General features: G+C 44.4%; 1 protein-coding gene across 1 annotated transcript in view; it reads left to right on the top strand.

The window, feature by feature from the left end:
• LOC126188795 (SCY1-like protein 2) overlaps positions 1 to 27,984 on the top strand; it is a 624,676-nt gene that overhangs the window by 210,941 nt on the left and 385,751 nt on the right. Inside the window, exon 4 of the mRNA XM_049930409.1 lies at positions 23,423 to 23,568. Coding sequence (XP_049786366.1) covers positions 23,423 to 23,568 — 146 coding nt within the window. The remainder of the gene's footprint in view (positions 1 to 23,422; positions 23,569 to 27,984) is intronic.

Here is a 27,984-nt window from a genome sequence, read left to right as displayed (position 1 = left end):
CTGTAAGAACGGGACCAATGACGACTGTTCAGAGTGACAGAAGTGCAACCCTTCGGCAAATTGCTGCAGCTTTCAGTGCTGGCACATCAACAAGTGTCAGTGTGCGAACCATTCAACGTGACATCACCGATATGGGCTTTCGGAGCCGAAAGCCCACTCGCGTACCCTTGATTACTGCACGAACGAAGTTTTACTCCTCGCCTAGGCTCGTCAACAGCGACATTGGACTGTTAATGACTGGAAATATGTTGCCTGGTCGGACGAGTCTCGTTTCAAATTGTATCGAGCGGATGGAGGTGTAAGGGTATAGAGACAACCTCATGAATCCTTACTGTTACGATTTTATGGACAGCCCTGCAGGATTCACGGAGTCACTTCCCTGCAGCACTACTTCAGACATCAGTCGAGTCCATGCCACGTCGTGTTGCGGGACTTCTGTGTGCTCGCGGGGACCCTACACGATATTACGCACGTGTACCAGTTTCTTTGCCTCTTTAGTGTATATTAATTAACTGATACGACGGGCAGAGAAACGAAAATTGAACACCAGCCACAACGGGGCCATCTAATGGTTCCATTCAAAAGTAATCAGCACACATTTTAAGACATTTATCCCACTGGGAGAGCAGACCAATTCCTGTTTCGTAGATCGTCCGCTGGTAGACCCACAATCGCACCGACTATTATAATTCCTCATCCGACAGAAACCGACGTCAAAAATGGTTCAAATGGCTCTGAGCACTATGGGACTTAACATCTATGGTCATCAGTCCCCTAGAACTTAGAACTACTTAAACGTAACTAACCTAAGGACAGCACACAACACCCAGCCATCACGAGGCAGAGAAAATCCCTGACCCCGCCGGGAATCGAACCCGGGAACCCGGGAGTGGGAAACCGACGTCCAAGCATGTCTTTCTTCAGGTCATCAAATGTGTAAAAATTACGTAGTGAAAGATCCAGAGTGGTTTTGCTCAACTAAATCGCTGAAGGATAGCCTCCGTCCTGTTGGCAATGTGGATGCGGACATTATCGTGCAACAGGATGATTGCATGTGATAGTATTCCGACTTACCGAAAGCGGACGGCAAAAACCAACAGTGGAAACATCCCACATCTCTCTCACCAAAGAAATTTGAAGCTATTCACAAAAGTTCCGGTCAGGTCATGATAACCTTCTTCTACTGCAGGGGACCCCTGCTTGTCGAGTACTTCGAGCATGGGATCACAGTCAATGCGAAGTGCTATGAAGACACTTTACAGAAACTGCGACGCGTCATGAAGTCAAAACGACAAGGAATGCTACCGGACGGAATCATCCTGTTGCACGATAACGCCCGACCTTACAGTGTCAAACGAACAAAGGCTAAGCTTCAGCGATTTGGTATAGAAACACTGCAAGAGCCTCCATGCAGCCAGAATCTTTCTCCGTGTGCTTTTCACATCTTTGGCAACGTCGGTTTCAGTCGGAGATGGAATTGGAAGAGTGGATGAGATTGCGGATCTTTCAGTGGCCGACCGCGTTCTATGAGACAGGAATTGATCGTTTCGTTTCCAAGGGAGATAAATGTCTTAACGCATGCGGTGATTACTTTTGAATGGATTCATTTCATGATTTATGGACGCCACTCAGTCTAGATGTAAGTAGAATATAAGAAAAAATCTTGTGGTACTATTACAAAGACGTAGAAAAAATAAAATATAGTGTCAACAGGAAGACTTGATAATGGCACATACGCCGAAACAAGCTTGTCGTGAACTTATATAATCAATAAGTAATAAATGACTTACAGGTAACTTTGCCAGAAGTGCAAAGAAGAGGATATCATATTAGAGAAGGTGTTCAAGATGACGGCCACCGCATTCAGTACAGGCATAACATCGTCGTGGTGAAATCTAGACGACTATGAAAACTTCAGCAGCCATCGCACGAACCTTATCAGAAGTGGCCAGTGTTCAGTGTGCATTTTACTGCCCCTGATACTATTACTTTGGGGAAAGCTTTCGATATTTGAGGTGCTAAAAGAGGTTTGGGATGTAATCCAGGGCACTGTCACAAAATTTGGCGATCAGGAACTTAACGTCACGACCTCCACTCCAGTTGCAAGTCAAATAACAGCGGTAAAATTTCCTTCCATTGACCAAGATTCGAGTCGAGAGCCACCACACAAGTATCTCTTAGTAACCTCGGCTATGGTGTCCGCAGCTCGTGGTCTCGCGGTCGCGTTCTCGCTTCCCGAGCACGTGGTCCCGGGATCGATTCCTGGCGGGGTGAGGGATTATTGTGAGATGACTGGGTCCTTGTGTTGTCCCCATCATTTCATCATCATTCATGAAAGTGCCGAGACTGGACTCAGAAAAAGTTGGTTATTGGTAATTTGTACGGGCGCTGATAACCGCGCAGTTGAGCGCCCCACAAACCAATCATCATCATCATCATCATCATCATCATCATCATCGGCTATGGAGGCGGGTGCCATGCGGGGGTCTACAGACGGTCACTCAAAAAAATTGGCAAAAACACAAAGATTAAATCGAATTCTACAACATATTTTAAGAAAATCTGAGCAAAATAACAAGAACAGGATGGCGTAATCATGCCAGTCGAGGAACTTGTTTTCTAACTTGTCTGCAGTGCATTCACTTTGTTCCTTTGATTCAAATGGTTCAAATGGCTCTGAGCACTATGGGACTTAACATCTGAGGTCATCACTCCCATAGAACTTAGAACTACTTAAACCTAAGTAACCTAAGGACATCACACACATCCATGCCCGAGGCAGGATTCGAACCTGCGACCGTAGCGGTCGCGCGGTTCCAGACTGAAGCGCCTAGAACCGCTCGGCCACACCGACCGGCCCTTTGTTCCTTTCTTCCTACTGTACCTTCTAATGCGTGCTATCAAAATGTCTACGGTGATTGTGATGTTGATTACAGACATGCTGGACTTTAACAGAATAATAACCAACGGAGATTGTTGGCACCCTTTTCATTTGTGGACGAGTAGCGCATCTGCGAGAAGTATTCAGAGTTACTGCGATGCCGTATTAAAGGGGAAATATCGCCTGCTAAACGCAGGAGTTACTGTGAGAGAGACGTCTTTAGTTTGAAGACTCAAGGAGAATACCAGGAGGAGCGTTACGCGGTTCCCTTCAAAATGAGGAGCACGGCGGAGGGTTATTAATGATCTAACCAGCCAGTGCTGCTAGGATGAGATGAAAGAAACATATGTGTAGCTACTTTGAAACCACGTTAGGTGACCATTTTTGTTCAGTTGTGACGCGTTCTTTTGAGTACCGTAGGGTGATGCAATTTCGTAGTTGATAACGCCCTCACTTACACGTTCACTAATACATAAATTTAATATTAGAATCGTGAAGGAGGACGCTCGCCCTATACCGCAGAGCACGGCCGCTGACTCGGTATGTCGCGTAGGCTCGTATACTTACGGGACAGAGAAAAATATCTAACAACCTTGCTGTTACTTAAAAATTTCGTTCTCGAATGGGTTTCTTTCGTAGAAATAGTAAAAAACCTTATAGAACTATACGTTTCATTTGTGTACGGGGTGATTCAAAATGTTGGGCAAAAATTGAGGCAGTTGATATAGGAGTAGAGACACAGTAACTTTGAAATAGGAACTTACGGTCTTAGAAGTAATCCTCAGCTAGTGGGAGCTTTTGTAGCATCAGGAATACCAAGGAGAAGCAATGCGCTCGCACTGTGAGTTCAGCAAATATAGTGCACTGCTTCTGTCTACGTACAATTGCTTGTTAAATTGCATTCCATCTGTTGTCAGGCCAGCTACTCTGTACGTACGTAGCCCAACCGCTGGAGCGGAAGGCATATTCAAGTGATTGGCAATCTCGCTTCCGTGATCTAATGCGTCTTGATTTATTCATTTATTTCGTGAGAGCGTATCGGAGTCCAGTACACTCGTGATACCCGTTTCGAACTGAGAAACACTTCGCCCCACGATACTTGCACCAGCTGATAAGGTTCGTGCAATGCCTCCTGTACTTTTTATAGTGATCTAGAATTTTCTACGAAGATGTTATGAATGTACTGAATGCGGTGGTCGCCTTCTTGAATACCGTCTCTACTATGACATCAAAAATGGTTCAAATGGCTCTGAGGTCATCAGTCCCCTAGACTTAGAACTGCTTAAACCTAACTAACCTAAGGACATCACACACATGCGCCCGAGACAGGATTCGAACCTGTGACCGTAGCAGCAGCGCGGTTGCAGACTGAAGCGTCTAGAACGGCTCGGACGCAGCGGCCGGCTACTATTACATCCATCTTCTACTTCTGGCAGAGTTACGTGTAAGATGTTCATTACTTGTTGATTAAATAAGTTCACGACAGAATTGTTACAGCGTATGTGGCATTATCAAGTGTTCCTATCGACACTACATTTATATATCATTTTACTCTACGTCTTTGTAATAGTACTATGAGATTTTATCTTATATTCTACTTACATCTAGATTGAGTGGCGTCTATAAATCATCTTGAAATACAAACTGTATTGTGTACTGCGTTCTTAACATAGGTCACGTACTTACTTTCTGTAGAAGAATAATAGCTGATTTTCGTATTATCTTTTTGACAGTTGTAAAATGATAGATTCGTTCCAATTACAGTATAATAATAGAATGAGATTTTATCTTACATTATACTTACGTCTAGACGTAGTGACGTCCATAAATCATCTTGGACCATAAGTTCTTTCATGTACTATGTTGTTAACATAGGTCACTGATTTACTTCCTGTAGAAATTTAGTGTTACTTTTTCAATATTTGTAAAATGACACATTGTTACAATAATGCAAGCAAATTATATCTTAGGTAGTCAGAGATATGATTTGCCAGCTATATTGTGCATTATTTAGATCACAGATTATTTATATTTGTGGAGTGAGCCTAGTCTACTACTCATGTTCCCAACATCAAAGCGCGCTAATCACGTGATTTTGTGGCGACGCTGCTTGTCTACAGTTAGTGGTAATTGCAAAACTTGAATATTACACATATTCTCCTTGTTTTACATATCCTACGTTTCTGCACGTTTGAGTTTTAGTAACAGCTTTGGCGCAGTATTTTAGTTTCTACGGAAGTAGAGATGTGCGTAAAAGGAGAAGCAGTTTCTTTTCGAAGGTAATTACAAGAAATGTATAATTGTAAATGTCATATTGATATGAGGCACTTTATTTATTGAAAAATGTGGAGACACGGTATTAAAAAGACGTGTATTGTAGAGATAATTTCTGCGACTTTATGGCCATCTGTTTAGGAGACAAGTGCTAGATAAATTTCCAAGTGTGTTTAAGTAAACTGCCAGTCAATTTATACACATTGATGCTATGTTCATAGACATATAAAACTTATACATGACAGTCTGATTAATTTTTCTCATATTTATGTAGGTTCAAATCCTTGTGTGTATCTAAGAATTCCTGCATAAGACAGTGTCCTATACAGGGTCATTGTAACGTAGTTAATTAGAACAGATTCGACAATATGAATCAGTGCAATAGCAAACCTAAAAAACATAGTGTTGGCTGTCACTTCTTTTATTACTCCAAAACTGAGCTTTGATCTTGCATTTTTTTTATTTTTTGTGTGTAATGAATGGGTTTCATTTTCAGATGATATGGCGAAAAAATGTTATAGCTTTCTACTTGTCTATAAAAATCAGAAGAATAAATAAAGAAAAATTGAAAATAATAACAGACAACCAGGAGGTGCAAATCGCTTACCGTGTTTACTGTAACAATTTCATAGTTCCAAACCCGTTGCTTTGTCGAGCCGCTTCGGCGCCGTCTACAGTGTCATTGGGGCGCTACAGTCTGGAGCCGAGCGACCGCTACGGTCGCAGGTTCGAATCCTGCCTCGGGCATGGTTGTGTGTGATGTTCTTAGGTTAGTTAGGTTTAATTAGTTCTAAGTTCTAGGCGACTGATGACCTCCGCAGTTAAGTCGCATAGTGCTCAGAACCATTTTGAACAGTGTCATTCTGAGGTCTGTCGTTGTATGTTTTCTTTAAATTGCAATTTTGTGTTAGTTATTATTGTTGCTTAATTTTAGGTCCAAAAAACTTCTACAATGTAAAAATGTTCGCATAAGTAGTACATTGTCTTGCTGAACTTAACGTGTGTGTCTACTGATGTCCTTGTTGTTCCTGACATTCGAAAGCTTTCACTGGCACATGATTAATGCCAAGGTTGTAAGTTCCTATTACAAAGTTGTCGTCCTCCGGCTCCTCTGTCAGCTTTGTGACTTTGTGCGCAAACATTTGAATCATCCTGTATATCGATGTGCAGTAGAATCCATGCTTTGACGAGAGTTAAACATGATTATACAATTACACATGGCAATACAAATTATACTGGCATTATAAAAATGTCTGTCACAAAATTTCGTCCTCCGCAAATTTCGGGCAGTAAATGGAAGTTAAGACTGGGAATCTGGCAACGCTGTAATCACATGTACAGTAACTACCTCTGTCGGCAGATGGCGTAGTGCTGTGCAGTTGGTGCAGTGGCATAGACTTGGCATGCAGGTAATCAATGGTTCGATTGTGGGTCTGGTCCCGGCGGGGGTTCGAGTCCTCGGTCGGGCATGGGTGTGTGTGTGTGTGTGTGTGTTTGCCATTAGGATAATTTAGGTTAAGTAGTGTGTAAGCTTAGGGACTGATGACCTTAGCAGTTAAGTCCCATAAGATTTCACACACATTTGAACATTTGTTGATTCTGGGTCGACGCTATTTGTTTCTATTTGCTAAAAGTAGTCTTAGTGGTTCCGTATCTGGCGTCTTAATCGTCTTCAGCGAGTACAGTGGGTCTTCCAGAAAATATTTGCTGTTACGTATAGGAATACAGAAATGGAAGTGCATTTTAAAGAAGCCTTTTGCATGTCGTGGGAGCGAATTGTTTCACACCACTGCATCAACTAGATTCCAAGCTTGTTTTGCGTGTACCCTCCCCCCCATGGTTCCAGCGATTAAAACCAACTATTATTCTTGCCACGTTCCATTACATTTCGTTAGGGCCTTACGTCACCAGTAGCTCTAGCAACGTGCTCTGCAAATAACTTCGATGGGAACATTGGGGGATGACACACAGAAAACAAGTTTGGAATCTAGTAGGTGCAGCGGCACGAAACAATTCGCGTCCACGCCGTGCAAAAGGCATCTTTAAAAGCTGGCGCAGGAAAAAGATGGTATTTCCATTTCTCTGTTCGTAGTACGTAGGTGCAAATGTTGTGTAGATGACCCACTCTGCTCACTGTATGACGATTAAGACGCTAGATTCCATACGACGCGGACTACTTTTATCAAACAAGAACAACTAAGCCCAGACGCAAAATCGAACCCTCGAATTCCTGATGTTAACCCAAGGCGCTATCCACTGCACCAACTGCACAGAGCTACTACTATCCCGTGACGAGGTAGTTACGGTACAGGCGATTACAATGTTGCCAGATTGCCAGTCTTTAACGTGTATTTACAGCCCGAAATACGCGCAGGAAGAAATTTTGGGAGAGACATTTTTGGATTGCCAGCGAATTTTTCTTCACCCTGTATAGTACCCACAACTGGCTTTTTCATTGATAGATATGAAATTGTGTTACTAAGTAGCCGTCCAAGAACCCAGCGACATAATTCTGTGCCACTGCCTCTATTAGGCCGGTATTACACTATCAAATTTCTTTGTCAAAGATTTGATCAAAGATGTGATCCAATATTCCGTCCAATATATTTGACAAAGATCTTTGACGTAGCGCTAGAAGGGGTATTACACTGTCATCAAATTTTTCGTCAAAGTTCAAGATGGCTGACAACAACTTGTTATTAACCGCAGCAGTTGTACGTACCCCAATCGCATTGTGTGCACATGCGGAAAAGAAGTGGGGGGAAAATGGAACCATACATACGAGGTTGACAGTCTTAAAGTCCTGGGATTACAACCTGATAATAAATTCAGTTGGGAGGAGCACACCACAGAACTGCAGAAAGGCCTTAACAAATCTGTATTTGGAATTCGAGTGTTAGCAGACATAGGCAACATAAAAATGAAAAAGCTTGCATACTTTGCCTACTTTCATTCCATAATGTCATATGGGATATTATTTTGGGGTAAATCTTGAAGTCAAACAAAAGTTTTCAGAGTCCAAAAGCGTGTAATACGTATTATTTGTGGAGTAAATTCACAGACGTCCTACAGAAACCTCTTCAAAGAACGGGATATACTAACTACTGCCTCTCAGTATATTTACTTCTTAATGAAATTTGTCGTAAATAATATATCTCTTTTTCCAACAAACAACTCAGTTCAAACATGATCTGCACAAGGACTTAAAAGCACTTACTATAGTTCAAAAAGGGGTCCACTACTCAGGAACACTCATCTTCAATAATTTGCCAGGAAACATAAAAAATTTAGTTAGAAATAAAGATCAGTTTAAAAGGAGCCTGAAAAACTTACTACTAGCCAACTCCTTCTACTCCATTGGCGAAATTTTTAATAGAAACAAATGGTGATTGTATTTATTCATACTATTAGTATTGTTATTTCAGCTTTAAAAAAATCGACATGTTCCACATCCACGAGGATCTCCTCAGCACGGATCTATGGAACGAAAAACTAATCTAATTTGGGTGAAGCCGTGGGTTTTACGACGACACGATAAAAGCATTCAACAAAACTTGTTACGTGAGCTTACAGTGGAAGACGTCAAGTCGTACATCAATTACTTAAGAATGGATGAGCATACATTTCTGTATGTGCTCAATGAAATGTATCCTCATATCACAAAGCACAATATTCACTTAAGAACTGCTACATCTTCAGAAGACAGGCTCGCTGTAACACTCAGATTCCTTGCTACAGGAGAGGGTTATGTTAGGTTAGGTCAGGTCAGGTCAGGTCAAGTCAGTTCTGGTCAGGTCTCCAATCTTCCTAATCTATTTTTGTATTCAGGGTGCCTCACGTTGTAAAGCGCCTCATCAGCTTCAGACATCTTTATTAATTTTGTAGTTGTCGGCACACACCAATTGTATTTACCGGCAATGGTTATAAAAACACTACAGACGACAGAACGCTGCGGCGATGCTAGCGCTCCATATGGTAACATGTCACATTACAGTGAACAGAAGACAAGCGGTTTCTTTGATCAAATATACAGCGAGGCCCTAGATTTGATCAAATATTGGACGACATTTGACAAAGTCCCTATTACACTATCAAATATCTTTGACAAAGATATTGGACAAAGAAATTTGATAGTGTATTACCGGCCTTAGCAATAAAGGTGCTGCGAGAGAACGATGATCGCGCTGTGACGTCACAAATTGCTAGCTGAGGAGGAGCAAGCGGCCGGGATATCCACTCTGCGATGAGTGGCGCGACAGCACTGGAGCTGTTGGAGAGGTGAGGAGTGGAGTGGACAGGCTGAGTGGGCCCACTGAACAGCAGCTGGGGGGGTGGAGGCGAGGGAGATTTTCCGGCTTGGCGCTCACAGCTGCTGGCCCGGCCACCTCGGGCGACCCGCCTCGCTGCCTGCTTGCGTGCTGCCGAGCCCAACCCGCTGCAGATTGCGAGGTGCCGTAGCTTCCGCATACGTCGCTTCACTTTCATCACTGTTTTCCTTAAACTCCGCACTGTACACAGCCGCTACACATCTGAGAATATTAGCTATGCAAAACGGTAAGACTGTGATTCACTGGCACCTACGATGTTACGGAAGACGACTGCGAGAAAAGTACGAGACAAACAGAAACACATATTTTACTGTAATTTTGTCCCAGTTGCGTTTAGTTATGCTGGCGACTTGTTCATTTTCAAGCCACAGCTGTTCGAGCTGCGCTAATAGGGCTTGGTTGGATTTGGAAATTAACTATTGTGGTTTATATTAAAACTCTCTGTCTGGAAGTTTAACATCGCAGAATTTTGGTTGTAAATAAGTTTTCTACAGAGTGTTTCCGTAAGAGCGTGCAGAAATGTAACAGGACACAGAGAATGCTGCACTGAACAATTTCAGGTAGGGAACCTCGGGTCAGAGAAGCCAGCTCAATGAGAAATGAAAATAAACTTGTATGCCGATTTCTCTGGCATTACTATTTTCCAGCTTATTTACAGCCAACTTGCGTACAAGTTGACACGTACTGTGCTGTTTATTTAGGTATACATTCTTCACTTCTTACAAGGAAACAAGGAGTACGAGCCTGATAAGTAGGAAGTCATGATGCAGTAGGTTGTCTGAATGGCCACCTGTACTTGACGTCGTTGCAGAACGTATCCTTGGCTATTCGTGAGAGGAAGTAGATACAACAAGACGGTGCACCGCTTCGCTTCGCTGTGATGTCCGCAACCATCTCAATGCTATATTTCCTGGTCGCTGGAGGGGGAGGTCCTATTCCATGGTCTGCGAAGTCACCTGACCTGTATCCCCTTCACTATTTCCTATGGGGATATCTGAAATCATTTGTGCATGAGGACGCAGTGGATACGGAGATTTAATTGCGGAACCGTAGCTGCTTGTGATCTGATTCGAAAGACACCAGTGCTATTTGTTAGGGTCCGCCGACCGGAGTGGCCGAGCGGTTCTAGGCGCTACAGTGTGGAACCGTACGACCGCTACGGTCGCAGGTTCGAATCCTGCCTCGGGCATGGATGTGTGTGATGTCCTTAGGTTAGTTAGGTTTAAGTAGTTCTAAGTTCTAGGGGATTGATGACCTCAGAAGTTAAGTCCCACAGTGCTCGGAGCCGTTTGAACCATTTTTGTCAGGGTCCGTCGGAGTCTTATTCGCCGATGTCATACTTGCACTGGGGTTGATGACCGTTTCAGCACATTTTGTAAGATACGTTCATTGTGTCAAAGAGGGTATTTACCGTTAACTGTAACTAATGTAAACAAAAATGTACACAGTAAAGTGATTTTGTTCGTATTATCTCCTCAAGCTGGCTTCTCACACCCCACGTTCCCTACCTCAAATTTTTCAGTGGGGCATCCTCTATGTCGTGTTAACTCTTTACTCGCCCTTACGGAAACACCATTTATATTAAATTCCCTAAGACTGCAGATTTCTGTTCAGAACCTCCTCCTTTTGCAACGTTACCTACCCGTCTAATCTTCAGCATTCTTCTGCAGCGCTATATTTCGAAAGTTTCTATTCTCTTCTTGTCTGAACTATTTATCGTCCATGTTCACTTTCATACATGGCTACACTCCATACATATACTTTCATACAAGACTTCCTGACACTTAAATCAATACTCGATGTTAACAAATTTCTCTTCTTCAGAATCGCTTTCCTTGTCATAGGCAATCTACATTTTTATATCCTCTCTACTTCGACCATCATCAGTTATTTTGCTCCCCAAACTCATCTATTACTGTAAGTGTCTCATTTCCTAATCTAATTCCATCAGTATCACCTGATTTAATTCGACTACATTCCATTATCCTCGTTTTGCTTTTGTAGATGTTCATCTTATATACTCCATTCAACACACTCTCCATCCCGTTCAGCTGCTCTTCCAGGTCCTTTGCTGTCTCTGACAGATTTACAATGTCATCGGCGAACTTCAAAGTTTTTATTTCTTCTCCATGGATTTTAATACCTACTCCGAACTTTTCTTTTGTTTCCTCTATTGCCTGCTCAATATACAGATTGAATAACATCGGGGATAGGCTACAACCCTGTCTCACTCCCTTCCCAACCAGTGGTCCACTTTCATGCCCCGCGACTCTTATAACTGCCATTTGGTTTCTATACAAATTGTAAATAGCCTTTCGCTCCCTGTATTTTACCTCTGCCACCTTCAGAATTTGAAAGAGAGTATTTCAGTCTACATCGTCAAAAGCTTTCTCTAAGTCTACATCTGCCTCGTGATGACTGGGTGTTGTGTGATGTCTTTAGGCTAGTTAGGTTTAGGTAGTTCTAAGTTCTAGGGGACTGATGACCATAGATGTTAAGTCCCATAGTGCTCATCAGAGTCATTTCTAAATCTACAAATGCTAAAAACGTAGGTTTAACTTTATTTAATCTATCTTCTAAGATACGTCGTAGGGTCAGTGTTGCCTCGTGTGCTTCAACATTCCCCGAGGTTGGCTTCTACCAGATTTTCTATTCGTCTGCAAAGAATTCGTGTTAGTACTTTTACGATACGTCCCCTTTGAAAAATTATACATGACTGTGCTTAAACTGACACACAATATTTTTAGCGCAACGTAATCTGACTTTCAAAAATCCCTACAAAAGAATGGCCATGACTAACATTAACCTATACGTTTCACAAATCACTTACCTCACCAAAAATCTTCGTTACTCGAACTACTGCAATACAGCGAGCGCCACTACTGCCAGCTAAATAAAAGATTCAAACTACGGAAGGCACTAACTACTGATAGGCATAGTCAGCAAATGAAAGATTTTAATAGAGAACAAACAATTTATTTACCTCAATAGTGTTCAAAAGTCATAATGTATATATCAGTTCATGATATCCAGTATTACAAATTTCAAAACTCCATCTCTCCCCTCACATCCACCACTGCTGGCGGCTCACCTCCAACTGCGCAACGCTACGCACTGTTCACATCCAGCTGCCGCTGCCCAACACTACAATGGCAGACAACAATGCAAACTAGCCACAGACTGCACACAGCACAGCCAGTGATTTTCATACAGAGCGCTACGTAACGCTGCCAATATAAGAACCTAAAAAGCCTACTTACACTTTGTAACCGTGACTTATTTAACTTGACTTGTTGAAGAGGTATAATTTTTTTTTCCTTTCTCAGCAAGTGAATTCGTTAAAAAACTGAAATTCTATATGTACAGACAGTAAAGAATAATTTTTCTTGCTACTTGATAGAAAGGGAATAAAAAACACTCAAGATGCAGTGGGTCCATGCGGAACATATCCGAAAACAAATTTATTTACAAGCAAACGCGGACGGAAGAATGTGGTTCAAATTCAGCAGTCCGTGTGCTTTGAAGCAGATTCCGCGCCATGATCTTTGACTTCGACTTTTTTGTTTTGTTTACGGAACCGAAAGGCGGTTACCTAAACACTTCCACATGAGTTATGTTCGGGTGGCTCGTGAGAAAACCTACGACACTTTTCAAAGTCAGCGGGTTTGCCCTCTTCTTTTTATGGCTGCAGCCACGGGAACTCTCTCGGCCATCGGGGCGCTGGAGACGCGCGCGACGTCTCGGATACACGAGCAATTGCGTTGCTCGACTTTTGGCGCTCGCTGCAGTTTGCTGTCGGAGGGAAGGCGCCGCGGTGTCGGACTGCCGGTGGCGGAGGAGGGGAGGGGGGAAAAGTAGAGGAAAAGCAGAGGCGCCGAACGCCGGGCGAAGCGGGGCAAGGCGACTCACACACGAGTGCGGCCGAACCGCGCAGACTTCCGAGCCAAGTACGACGGCCGGCGCGGGCGTCGCGACGCCACTGTGGCGCTGCGTGCTAAACTTGGCGGGCCGCGTTCCAAGTTGCGCGGCCCGCGTGTCGCCTGGGTGCTCGTTCCACTGCAGAAGGGTGCACGGCCGAGCGAGCGAGTTACGGCCTCTTCGGAACGCTCTGAATTTTCACAGCTAACGCACGCTCGCTGCTCGGGAGTACGTCGTACTGCGAGCAGGCGGGAAACTGTTCATTCGTATACATCTACGCTTCGCAAGGCACTTCGTGATATGTAACCGTGGGTACTTTGAGCACCATAGCCACTTCCCACCCCTTTCCTGCTCTACTCGCGAATTGTTGGCGGGAAGATGGATTGTTGCCTCTGTGTGGATCGAACCTCTTTAATTTTAGCAGAGGTTGAAAATACCGATTCAGTTGTAAGGTTCTTTCTACTTACAAGACGGCCTGTTTCGGACTCTTACACTACTGGCCATTACAATTGCTACACCAAGAAGAAATGCAGATCATAAACGGGTATTCAATGGATACATACATTATACTAAAACTGACATGTGATTACATTTTCACGCAATTTCGGTACATAGATCCTGAGAGATCAGTACCCAGAGCAACCACCTCTGGCCGTAATAACGGCGTTGATACGCCTGGACATTGAGTCAAACAGAGCTTGGATAGCTTGTACACATACAGCTGCCCATGCAGCTTCAACACGTTACCACAGTTCATCAAGAGTAGTGACTGGCGTTTTGTGACGAGCCAGGTGCTCGGCCACCATTGACCAGACGTTTATAATTGGTGATAGATCTGGAGACTGTGCTGTCCAGGGTAGCAGCCGAACATTTTCTGTATCCAGAAATGCCGATACAGGACCTGTAAGATGCGGTCTTGCATTATCCTGCTGAAATGTAGGGTTTCGCAGGGATCGAATGAAGGGTAGAGCCACGGATCGTAACACATCTGAAATGTAAAGTCCACTGTTGAAAGTGCCGTCAATGCGAACAAGAGGTGACCGAGACGTGTAACCAATGTCACCCCATACCATCACGCCGAGACGAATACATGCTTCCAATGTGCGTTCCCCCGCTGTCGCCAAACACGGGTGTGAGCATCATGGTGCTGTAAACAGAACCTGGATTCATCCAAAAAAATGCGTTTTGCCATTCGTGCACCCAGGTTCGTCGTTGAGTACACCATCGCAGGTGCTCCTGATTGTCATGCAGCGTCAAGGGCAACCGCAGCCATGCTCTCCGAGTTGATAGTCCATGCTGCTGCAAACGTCGTCGAACTGTTCGTGCAGATGGTTGTTGTCTTGCAAACGTCCCCATCTGTTGACTCAGGGATCGAGACGTGGCTGCACGATCTGTTACAGCCATGCTGATAAGACGCCTGTCATCTCGACTGCTAGTGATACGACGCCGTTGGGATCCAGCACGGAGTTCCGTATTATTACCCTCCTGAACCCACCGATTCCATATTCTGCTAACAGTCATTGATCTCGACCAACGCGAGCAGCAATGTCGCGATACGATAAACCGCCATCGCGGTAGACTACAATCCGGCCTTTATCAAAGTCGGAAACGCGATGGTACGCACTTCTCCTCCTTTCACGAGGCATCACAACAACGTTTCACCAGGCAACGCCGGTCAACTGCTGTTTGTGTATGAGAAATCGGTTGGGAACTTTCCTCATGGGAGCACATTGTAGGTGTCGCCACTAGTGCCAACGTTGTATGAATGCTCTGAAAAGCTAATCATTTTCATATCACAGCATCTTCTTCCTATCGGTTAAATTTCGCGTCTGTAGCACGTCATCTTCGTGGTGCAGCCATTTTATTGGCCAGTAGTGTATTCCGAAAGTCTTTTGTGGCTACCCAGATGTCTACATACGTATTACGCAATTCCAGTAAATTACAGACCGGTCATCTGCGGTTCGGAGTTTGTGCTCCACAGCGTCCCAGAAATGTTTCATCGGCTTCAGATAAGGAGAATCTGTTTGACAAGAAATGAACGCGAGCTCACCATCATACTCCTCAAACCATTCTAGCACGATTCTGGCCCTGTCACACGGGCAGTTAAGCCGCTGGATGATGCCATCGCTGTCTGGGAAAACGATAAGCATGAAGGAATGCACGTGGCCCGTAGTTCTGTCCACAGCTGCCTTAGATTGTCATCACAGGTTTCACGGAAGTCCAGATGAATGTCCCCCATATCATAATACTGCCCGCAGCGGTCTGCTTCCGTGAGGCGGTGCGTGTTTCGAGCAGCCTTTCCTCTGGACGGACTAGGCCATGGTCGTGTTGTAATAAGAAACTTCATTCGTCATGCCATGTGTCCATCAGTCCGCGGCACAGTCTCAAAGAGTTTGTTCCCATTGCCATCGTAACTAACGATACTCGGGAACATGGGAACACGTAGAGAGCGTCCGCTGCGGAGATCCATGTTCGAGGACATTCGTCGAACGGTGTGCTCCAAAATGCGTTCGCCTGCACCACCATTGTACCCTGTCGCCATATCGAGTGCCACGGTTCGACGGCTGTCCTCCTTTACAGAGGAGGCAAGCCTTCGCCCTTCCCGTTCTGGAAGGAGGCATGCACGTCCAGACTAAACGTCGCCTACTCGCACTTACAGCGCTCATCACGACACCAGCACGTGAACAACCGACAAACTTTGGCTTTTTCGAGATGCTAGTTTGCAGTTACTGGGCCATGACAATCTGCCCTTGGTTGAAGTCGTTTATGTCAGTCAATTACCCCATTTCCACCCCCTTTCATCGCTACAATGATTCCATAAGGTCGCTTTCTTCTTTCTTTAAAAGTGTAAGTAGGCTGTTTAGGTTTTTATGTTGGTAACGCCACGTAGCGCTCTGTATGAAAATTACTGACTGTGCTGTGTGCAGTCTGTGGCCGCTTGGCATTGTTGGAATGTTCGCTATTGTAGTGTTGGGCAGTTAGATGGGAACAGCGCGTAGCGTTGCGCGGTTGGCGGATGTGGGAAGAGAGATGGCAGAGTTTTGAGAGCGGATGATCTGGACGTGCGTCTGTCAGAAAACGGAAATTTGTAATACTGGATGTCATGAATTGATATATATATATATATATATATATATATATATATATATATATATGTGTGTGTGTGTGTGTGTGTGTGTGTGTGTGTGTGTGTGTGATGACTTTTGAACATTATTAAGGTAAATACATGGTTTGTTCTCTATCAAAATCTTTCATTTGCTAACTATGCCTATCAGTAGTTAGTGCCTTCAGTAGTTAGAATCTTTTATTTAGCTGGCAGTATTGGCGCTCTCTGTATTGCAATAGTTCGAGTAACGAAGATTTTTGTGAGTTAAGTGATTCATGAAAGGTATAGGTTACTGTTAGTCAGGGCAGTTCTTTTGTGGGGATTATTGAAAGTCAGATTGCGTTGCGCTAAAAATACTGTGTGTCAGTTTAGTGAAGATCGGAATAAGTAAAGAGAGAAATGTCTGAGTACGTTCAGTTTTGCTCAGCTGTTAAAAAATCAAATAACGTAAGAGGTTTTCCAGCATATGAAACGTCCCCTTAGAAAAATTTAAAAATGACAGTGCTGGAAAAGGTTATTTGATTTTCTAACAGCTGAGCAAAACTGAAAGTACTCAGACATTTTTCTCTTAACTTATTCTGATCATCACTAAACTGACACAAAGTATTTTTAGCGCAACGCAATCTGACTTTCAATAATCCTCACAAAAGAACGGCCCTGACTAACAATAACCTATGCCTTTCATGAATCACTTAACTCACAAAAATCTTCGTTACTCGAACTATTGCAATACAGAGAGCGCCAGTACTGCCAGCTAAATGAAAGATTCTAGCTACTGATGGCACTAAAAAATACTGATAGGCATAGTTAGCAAATGAAAGACTTTGATAGAGAACAAACCATGTATTTACCTTAATAATGTTCGAAAGTCATCATATATACATATCTATCAATTCATGACATCCATCTTTACAAACATCCTTTTTCTGGCAGACAAACCTCCAGGTCGTCCGCTTATAGCAACCTCTTAAAACTCTGGCATCTCTCTCTCCACATCCACCACCGCTGGTGGCTCACCTCCAACTGCGCAGTGCTATGCGCTGTTCCCATCGAACTGCCCAACACTACAATAGCGAATATTCCAACGATGCCAACCATCCACAGACTGCAGACAGCACAGTCAGTGGTTTTCATACAGAGCGCTACTTGGCGTTACCAACATAAAAACCTAAACAGCCTATTTGCAAAAGGAGTTAAGTGCAATGTTTACTTCTATGGCATTTACTGCCAGGGTCGCCTGAGAAGGTTTAGACGACATCTTTTTACATTTGGTTGGCATCAGGTTGGGGGGGGGGCGACAGATATTTGGCAATTTACTTCAAGTGGGGTACTACTGTCTGCTTAGTTGGGGCACAGGTGATTCTCCATCCGTTTCTTCAGCGCTTATACAAGATGCTAAAAAAGAAAATATTGGTTGGTTGGTTGGTTTGGGGAAGGAGACCAGACAGCGTGGTCATCGGTCTCATCGGATTAGGGAAGGATGGGGAAGGATGGCGGCCGTGCCCTTTCAGAGGAACCATCCCGGCATTTGCCTGGAGTGATTTAGGGAAATCACGGAAAACCTAAATCAGGATGGCCGGACGCGGGATTGAACCGTCGTCCTCCCGAATGCGAGTCCAGTGTCTAACCACTGCGCCACCCCGCTCGGTAAGAAAATATTCCATATTTTACGAGGTGACAGTATGGACCAAAACTAGACAAAAATATCCAGTAAGCATGGGCTCGAAAATGCATACCTTACGAGGTTCGCCATGGTGGAAACACGCCTCTTCCTCTGCAAGCTCTGTGCTGCTACGCGCGCCCTGCAAAATGCAGTAAACAAATGAGAACCCACTGTTTTGTTACTGCGAAACCGTCGAGCTTATACTGATATCTGATTGCTGTCATGTGCAGCCTACACTTGGAGCCATCGCTAAATGGCTGTTCAGTGTGGTGTCCAAAAATGCTACGGATTAAGATCGGTGGGACGAGCTACCCAAAATAACTGGACCACACATTCGAATCCATAGCCCATCAACTGTCTGTGTCAGGTGTTCCAGAACATTTCGGAGGAAATGGGCTGGTGCTCCATCATGCATGCATTTCCAGCCGTTTCTGCAATGGTACCTCCTCTGTCATTCAGGCAACTCGTTTGATAGGAACTGACCGTACCTGGCACCAGTCAACCTGTTTGGTAGCGTGTGCACAGGGGCGGGTTGTGCTCTCACTATCCTTTAAACCAGGGGTCTCCAAACTTTTTAGTCCGCGGGCCACATTGATTCCTCCACGAAGTCATAAGGGCCAAGATCTACCTAGTGGGATTAAAGCACCCTAGCACTCCATGATCACCGTAATGTAAGGCTAAAGGAAAGATGAAATCGCAAAAATCTGAGGTTGTGGGAATAGCTAGCACTGAAACAAACTACGATTTTTATTTAATTACATAATTTTGATTGGTGGACGCACCTGACCAAAATTCTGGCGTATTTTATTCTGGCGAATTTCACCGACAAAAAAGTATGTCGCTGCACATTCTTCACGAAAGCGTCCTGCAAAGTTAACGAAATCTCAAAATCATTGTTAGCAACACTATTACTGCAAGACGTAACTGAGGTAGAGTAGGTCAACGCTATGTTATTTCAAGCGGCGCAACAATAAGTTTAGTTATGTAGTATTGTAGCGAGTAGCAGAGCCAGAGCATATATTTGATAGGTCTGTTGCGTGATTGTGTCTATGTAGCGAGTGTCTCACGAGTTTTTTAGTGTTTCTTGGCTCTTCAGTGCATAACGTGTTCTTCCAATAGTTCGATTCAAATCATTCAAGCAATCTATTGGAAAGATTTTAAATGACTTCTTAGTAGCATTCAGTGCCTATTCAAGGCTTGATACGCCAGTGTCATTAAAGTAAAATATCACAGATAACATACAATAAGTTACAGTTTAGACAATGAGTGAAACTCTGTCATCTATATTCTTCCAAATACCGATTACGCTTGTAAACGACGTATACTGCATGTTATCTGTGACTTCTTTGTTTAATCATGCTGGTTACTCAAAGAATAAAGAAGCATAGCATCGTTGTCTGAAATGAGTCAAAGACACTCCACTGCACTGATTACGCTGTTGGCTGCTGGTAGGACAAATATCAGAAGAAGTAATAATAAATTACCGAGCCCCTATGCGAAAGAGTTTAGGACTATGTATTCATCCCGGAAAGTATCGAAAAACATTTATTTCTTATATGTCATCTTCACATTTGGAACATGACAAGAGTAAAAGTTGTGTTAGCGATAAATTCATGGCTGCAGCTGCTTTCGAGGTTATTCACAATGTTTTTGACAGTGAGATGAATGGTTGCTATGGCTGAAGGTAAGTATTACGAGATTCGCAATGAGGCTTCTACTGATGTTGTGTCACACAACCAATCCTCTAGAAAAGTAATCGGCTGAACAGCGGAGATCTTCTCGATTTTCATAGGATCATAGTGTTGCCTGATTCCTTTCCAAACCCATCTAATTTTACTTGTGGTGGCTAACGGAACAAGATCGGACGAACCTGCCTCGAGTGGCACAACGTCTCACGTTCACTGTCACAGGCAGCTGCGACACTTTCTGGGACTAACCAGCGAGAATGTTTCTCCGAATGAATTTGTTTGATCGTCCCTAGCGGAGCAGAACTACGGCCTTTAATTTCTCGGAGCTGACCGAGGTGAAGGGTTTCGTGTTATATGTCGTCCACATGCGGCGGACGCGAAAACGAAACGGTGTGCACTTGCCCCGCGGTGTCAAAGAAAACATTTGTGGAGCTGCTTCTAGTGTTGTGTTCATCAGAAAGTTGCAGTCAGGATTGTCAGCCTCAATTACTCAAATGTAGGTTTGTTAGTTCCTTCAGAAAAATCACAGTTTACTTACGTTACCCCACTCTAGATGTTCCTTCCTTCGGACAAAGATTTCTTCGCAGCTTATGCTTGCGGCCAAACACAGGATTGCCATAAAAATATCTCACGCACTCACTATAAAGGAGAATCAAATCTCTCCAGAGACCTCGTCCACATTAATCGTGAAGTGGATCGTAAGAGTGACATCTCATTCCCTGTATGTTGTTAAATCGTGCTCCCACCTGTCCCACTGGAGCATATTTGCAGCCTCTGAAAAAGTTATCGACAGTACAACACCCATCGCTTTACGCCCTTAAGCCTTTAAGGGGTCCAACATTATTATGTTTGCTGCTCTCTCTTTTACTCACTGCACACGTCTGCCTGAGATCTCATTATTAGTGATGGCAGCATAAAGTCCTGAACACACTCGTTTGACGTCTCTATAAATCTGTCTCTGAGGTCAAACGTACCCGGAACCTATGAGCATGCACGGGAAACCTTAGTGATAGCCAAACTGTGCTCGTTTATATATATATATATATATATATATATATATATATATATATATATATATAGTGAAAACTCGATACTGGGGAAATTGATTCCAACAATCCACACATGCCTCCCGATGAAATGGCTTAAAAGCGATCTGCCACACCGCGTAACAAGGAATTGCTGGCCACAGTCTGTGTACCTAAAATCAATCGGAAAATACACAGTTTTTTAAAATTATCTGTCCACTGTTTCTCCACTGGGTAATATTTTTAACATAATGCAACAGGTGCTAGAAATGTTTTTCCATGAATGTCAGAAATAATACATTACAAACGCAGACTTCTGACATTGTCTCTGTGCGGTAGCGTTCTCGCTTCCCACGCCCGGGTTCCCGGGTTCGATTCCCGGCGGGATCAGGGATTTTCTCTGCCTCGTGATGGCTGGGTGTTGTGTGCTGTCCTTAGGTTAGTTAGGTTTACGTAGTTCTAAGTTCTAGGGGACTGATGACCATAGCTGTTAAGTCCCATAGTGCTCAGAGCCATTTGAACCATTTTTTGACATTGTCTCCCTCCTTTTTTAAACACCTGGATAGTATCGCTATATTTCAGCGGTCCATTTGCCCGCCATCATTAGGTTTAGTATCTACGCACACGTCACGCCGATCTCTTAGATTACGAGCCGGTGGTCTGTGGACACTCAACTGGCGCAGATAGCGCTCCAGTTGTGTTCCATTTGGTTCAGAACAGCCGAATCTGTTGGCCAATAATAGCCAGTTTGCTATAAAGCTCTTCAAACCACTATAGCACTGCTATACGCAGAGTTAACTTGGTGGGAGATGCTTTCGCTGTACGAGAAGACATCGATAAAGGAGCGAATGCTGGTGGTGCACAGTTTTGAACACGTAGTCCACAGCTTTCATGGTGCCTCCGATTAGTAGCTTTAGTCCGATGGAAATCAAGGTCAGTGACCCTCATAGCATAACACTGTCCCCACCGGCCTGCTTCCGTGGCACAGAGCGCGTTCACGCAGCCGTTCTCGTGGATGAGGCCCTTCCGGGAACGACCATTGACCTGGCGTACCAAGAAACGTGGTTCATTCGATCAAGAGCCACCCTTCAATTGGTCCCCGGCCAGTCTCTGTGATCCATTGCCGACTGCAGTCATAACTGAAGATTCCGTTGGGCCAGCGTGGGTACATGAGGGAGACACCTGCAGCAGAGTCCGATACTGAACAGTGTGCTCTGAACGGTGTGATCAATAACACTTGGGCCTCCACCGGCACTGTGCTTTGTCGTCATCCCGCCACAAGCCCTAGCCCAGGCTGTTCCAACCGAGCTCCAGGGAGCCGGAGCGCTCTGGAGCGCTCACTGCGGCAGCTCGGAGCCAGCGTGGAGGGGGAAAGCGAACTCACTGCCCCCTGGCCGCATGCAGCCGCAACTGACGCAATAATCCATGTTCAATGACGGCTATGACTAGCCGCGGGAGCCCTGTACCTCTATTGGAGGATACCATTCTATTCATTGAGAGGGATGGTCGTCCACAGTGTCTTGTATGTTATAAAGTATTTAATTCTGCGAAGAGGTACAATATACAACGACATTATACACCTTTTCACGCAGCGCACTACGATCAGGTAGAAGCCGTTGCACGCAGAGAACTGGTAGCCAGGCTTAAAAACGACATACCAGGAGACGTAAATTTAAAAACGGTTTCGTAATACAGAGGATATCCAAACATGCAACATAGTTCTGTAATGCGTTTATAACTTTCAGGTGAATGACAGCGGAGAAAACACTACTGAATCTGCAATTCCAGCAAACTACAGGGTCGCTCACATCGTTGCGACGAGTGGCAAGCCGTTTTCGGTGGGACCACTCGTAAAATCGTGCATGGTAGCAGTTACAGACTGTTTGTTTCCAAGGGAGGTGCAGGCAATTGAAGGGGTTTGCCTGTCGAAGCAAACAATGTCTCGTCGAATCCTGGACATGGCAGCGGATTTAGAGACACAACTCAGGAAAAAGGCGGAGAGCTTTGTTGCATTTTCGCTAGCGCTTGACGAAAGCACTGACATATCGGATTGTGTTCAGCTTGTAGTCTTTGTGCGTGGTGTCGACATGGAGCTGCAAGTAACTGAAGACCTCTTGAATGTTGTACCACTCGATTACACCGCAACAGGATGTGACATTTTTAAAACTGTTAGTGAATCTTGTAAGACGCAGCTGGCATATCGAAACGCTTGCCTTGCCGCCTGCCTCAGCCCGCCGTGCCACATGCCGGCGAGCCGGTCCACTTGAATGGTCACAGCGAGCGACACGGCTCCCTGGAGCTGGGAGCGCTCTGCGGCTCACAACAGAGCCGACGAGCTGGAACAGCCTGCCCTAGCCCGTTCTGCTTTACAGGACATGCAGCCTCTGGCCAGATGGAGCGCTGAAATATCGTGTCAACGTGATTGCGCGATCCTACTGCAGGACCAGCAAGGATGCAGTTAATGCAGCGGGAAGGTTTACGCAGCTACACCTCGGTGTACATGGTCCACAGCTGATCGAGTACCTGTTGTGTGTTGCAGCGCCCGAGGTGCAGACGACGTCGTCGTGCAGCATCCTGAGCGACATGTTCTCGCTGGGCATGGTCATCTGCTCCATCTTCAACCAGGGCCGTCCGCTCATACAGGCGAACCACAGCGCGTCCACCTATCTCAAGCAGCTAGAAGTGGTGAGTACCCGACGCAAACACCAGCCACAGTAGGTGCCCACTGCCCATAATTGTGTCATCTCACACAACACGTGTGCGCTGAGGAACGCAGCTGGAACCCAGTTCCGCCGCGAGGGTAGTGCCGGAAACACGCAACAATTTCGTGGGAAAAGTTCCATCAGAGATTGTAACGGCACCTACACTCCTGGAAATTGAAATAAGAACACCGTGAATTCATTGTCCCAGGAAGGGGAAACTTTATTGACACATTCCTGGGGTCAGATACATCACATGATCACACTGACAGAACCACAGGCACATAGACACAGGCAACAGAGCATGCACAATGTCGGCACTAGTACAGTGTATATCCACCTTTCGCAGCAATGCAGGCTGCTATTCTCCCATGGAGACGATCGTAGAGATGCTGGATGTAGTCCTGTGGAACGGCTTGCCATGCCATTTCCACCTGGCGCCTCAGTTGGACCAGCGTTCGTGCTGGACGTGCAGACCGCGTGAGACGACGCTTCATCCAGTCCCAAACATGCTCAATGGGGGACAGATCCGGAGATCTTGCTGGCCAGGGTAGTTGACTTACACCTTCTAGAGCACGTTGGGTGGCACGGGATACATGCGGACGTGCACTGTCCTGTTGGAACAGCAAGTTCCCTTGCCGGTCTAGGAATGGTAGAACGATGGGTTCGATGACGGTTTGGATGTACCGTGCGCTATTCAGTGTCCCCTCGACGATCACCAGTGGTGTACGGCCAGTGTAGGAGATCGCTCCCCACACCATGATGCCGGGTGTTGGCCCTGTGTGCCTCGGTCGTATGCAGTCCTGATTGTGGCGCTCACCTGCACGGCGCCAAACACGCATACGACCATCATTGGCACCAAGGCAGAAGCGACTCTCATCGCTGAAGACGACACGTCTCCATTCGTCCCTCCATTCACGCCTGTCGCGACACCACTGGAGGCGGGCTGCACGATGTTGGGGCGTGAGCGGAAGACGGCCTAACGGTGTGCGGGACCGTAGCCCAGCTTCATGGAGACGGTTGCGAATGGTCCTCGCCGATACCCCAGGAGCAACAGTGTCCCTAATTTGCTGGGAAGTGGCGGTGCGGTCCCCTACGGCACTGCGTAGGATCCTAGGGTCTTGGCGTGCATCCGTGCGTCGCTGCGGTCCGGTCCCAGGTCGACGGGCACGTGCACCTTCTGCCGACCACTGGCGACAACATCGATGTACTGTGGAGACCTCACGCCCCACGTGTTGAGCAATTCGGCGGTACGTCCACCCGGCCTCCCGCATGCCCACTATACGCCCTCGCTCAAAGTCCGTCAACTGCACATACGGTTCACGTCCACGCTGTCGCGGCATGCTACCAGTGTTAAAGACTGCAATGGAGCTCCGTATGCCACGGCAAACTGGCTGACACTGACGGCGGCGGTGCACAAATGCTGCGCAGCTAGCGCCATTCGACGGCCAACACCGCGGTTCCTGGTGTGTCCGCTGTGCCGTGCGTGTGATCATTGCTTGTACAGCCCTCTTGCAGTGTCCGGAGCAAGTATGGTGGGTCTGACACACCGGTGTCAATGTGTTCTTTTTTCCATTTCCAGGAGTGTATTAATTTTGTTATTATTATTATTCATGTATGGGCCCAATAAGACGACGCGAGGTACAAGCAATCAATGTCGCGTTTGATGGTCGCGCTTCCTTGGTGTCCAAATTTGTTTCACCCTTTCAGAATGAAGTCTCTTTCTTTCATCAGACCACGGTGCTCCAGTCCGCTTTCTAATTTCCCTCTGACCAACTTTCCAATCAAATATCTTTTGTCTGAATGTTTTTCTATCTGTAACGTCTGCCTGAGCTATAATGGTTACTTTAAAATCCTACTTAATCACAGCGATCTATTTAATTGGCTCAGTTTTGGCCTTACGTCTGTTTTCGTAGATTTCTACTATTAGTTTTCTCAACCTAGTGGGTGCTGTTCTTTTAATGTGCCCATAAAAAATTTAAGTCTCCGTTTTCTCATGTCACCATGTATATTTGTGTATTCTTCTACCTCATTACTTCTCAGCCTATATATCAGTTTCTCCATCAGTGATTTTGGGGCCTAATATTTTCCTAATTATCTTTCTCTCTTTTGAAGTCCTTCAGTATCCCTCTTTCTACTTAAAATTAAAGTTTCTGCTCCATAAAGCCATTCACGTTTCATTATATTGCTATAATGCGTAAGTTTACTGAATGTAGAAAGTGATTTTTATCTTGAATATGTTGTGTTAATATGAACGTAGTTGCCATTTTTTGACAGCGAACTTCGTTTGCAGCTTTTTCCAGATCGTTTTCTTGTTTGATTTCCCCCGCGTATTTAAATTGAGAAACCCTTTTTATTTTTCCATATTTCGTGTTCAAAAACTTTGGTTCTTGTTTGTTGCATGTCATATATTCTCATTTTTCCGAATGATATTTGTAGTCCTACTTTTTCTGCAACTTCTTTAAGAATTTCTATTTGTTTCTGAGCTGTGGTAATATCACTAGTTAGAATTTGCAGATTATCTGCAAACACGAGGGAATCTACTCTAATATTAGTTCCACTTAATTTGATTGATTGATTTATATTTTGACTCGACTTTTGCTCTCGCCATACGTTTTCCAAAACACTGTTAAACACTAATGGGGAGAGTCCATCTCCTTGTCTAACAGCGGTCTTTATATCACATGGTTTGAAATTTCTCCCATGAACTTTAGTGATAGTGTCGGTTAAGGTTTCCTTAATCAGTGTTACAATTTTATTATCTATCCCTTGCTTTTATCCTTTTTTATTCTTGTTTTGACGCCAAATGAGTTGGGATTATTATGTGAACTTTCAGTGCCGTTAGAACCGTGCATTCATTTTTACGCCACTTACTGGTGTCATTTTATGTTTAGAATTAATTTACATTAGTAATAAAATGACATATTTGTAATCTATCCGCACTTTATCTCAGTATCTGACTAGCTACCTAATGAAACAGTTACTGTGTCGCTAAATCGTGACGTATTCACAGTGCTAAAGCAAGCGAATTCTGAAGACACACCGACACATCGAACAATGGCTGTTAAATGTATATGTCATTTCCTATATCATCATTTCACTTAACATCATCACAGTCTTGCGGTAGTGTAGTGCATACAGGCAAAGACAGAAGCCAGTATTTACCATTAGACACTCCACGAGACAGGTTTATATTTTTGGAAATGCGATAGAAATCTTGCATTGAATTTTAGTTTTGTCTTCTTTGATTGAACGTCAAGAAAGGAGAAACAATCCATTCGCTACCAGTGTAGTTTGCAAGGCTGCATTGGAATTGATTCCTTACTTAAGTAGGACATCAGAACAATGCATGGCTGAAGCCCCTTCTACTAAGTCCATAAGAAGTTTGCAATTTGCATTGCACACTGAACTTCATATCTATGAAGCAGCAACGGTAATTTCGGATTTCTCTGTACCGTTGATGAAACAAATGCTTAATGAAACTCGTTCATATCAGTAGGATACAAATTATAGCTTGGATAATAGGGTAGATTTCAATTACTTTACCACTTTGAATGTGACACGTGATATGTTATAGAATTCTAGAATAACGCTAATCACGCCATATTAGGAAAATAAAAAGAAATAAATAATAATTCTTTCTTTTTATGGTCGATGGTTGTGGTACTTATTACAGGAAACCGAGGTTAATCATCATTATCTTACGATGACGTCAGCCAAATTGTGTTTTCCCTAAGGCTACTTATTGCCTCGCACGCAGTGCAGAATAGCTACCGTATGTCTTTCCTGGAGCACACAACACTACGGACTGTCGGGTACTGAACATTTTACGCGCACGCCAACATGCAGCGCGCATCTATCTTACAGGGGTTTCCCCACCTTGTTGCGTCAGGATACACACAGATATAAACATTAACATATTATTTGCCTAACCAGGGGAAATGATAATTTCCTTGGTGCAATTGCTACACATTCCTACTGATACGTAAAAAAAGAAGCAAGAAAGTTACAATGATGACATGGAATCGATTAATACAATAACCGCTATTAAACAAATAGATACTCAACAAAAAAATATGAAACTGTGTAAGACGTGTAGTGTAGTTACGCCGCAAGATGTTTTGCTGTTGTCTTGAACGCGTTAGATCACATTCCTACGAGAACAGTTGACAGAAATGATGTGGCTGACAATGAAATTTTGATACTATATTGTTGTGACATTGCCTTCTCAGATAAGTCAGTAACTTGATCTGCGGAATTGTTTTTATTTGGTACGTATAAGTAGTTCTGTTTTCTGTCATATGGTGAAACTGGCAATCTGAAACACATTGTCTGAACTGTTTATCGAAAACCGAGATTCAGCCAAAGATGGAGAATATTTATATGTAGTCTGTTCCTTCAC

This window comes from Schistocerca cancellata, chromosome 5, assembly GCF_023864275.1.
Source record: "Schistocerca cancellata isolate TAMUIC-IGC-003103 chromosome 5, iqSchCanc2.1, whole genome shotgun sequence".
NCBI lineage: Eukaryota > Metazoa > Arthropoda > Insecta > Orthoptera > Acrididae > Schistocerca > Schistocerca cancellata.
This window is presented reverse-complemented; position numbering and strand designations above follow the sequence as displayed.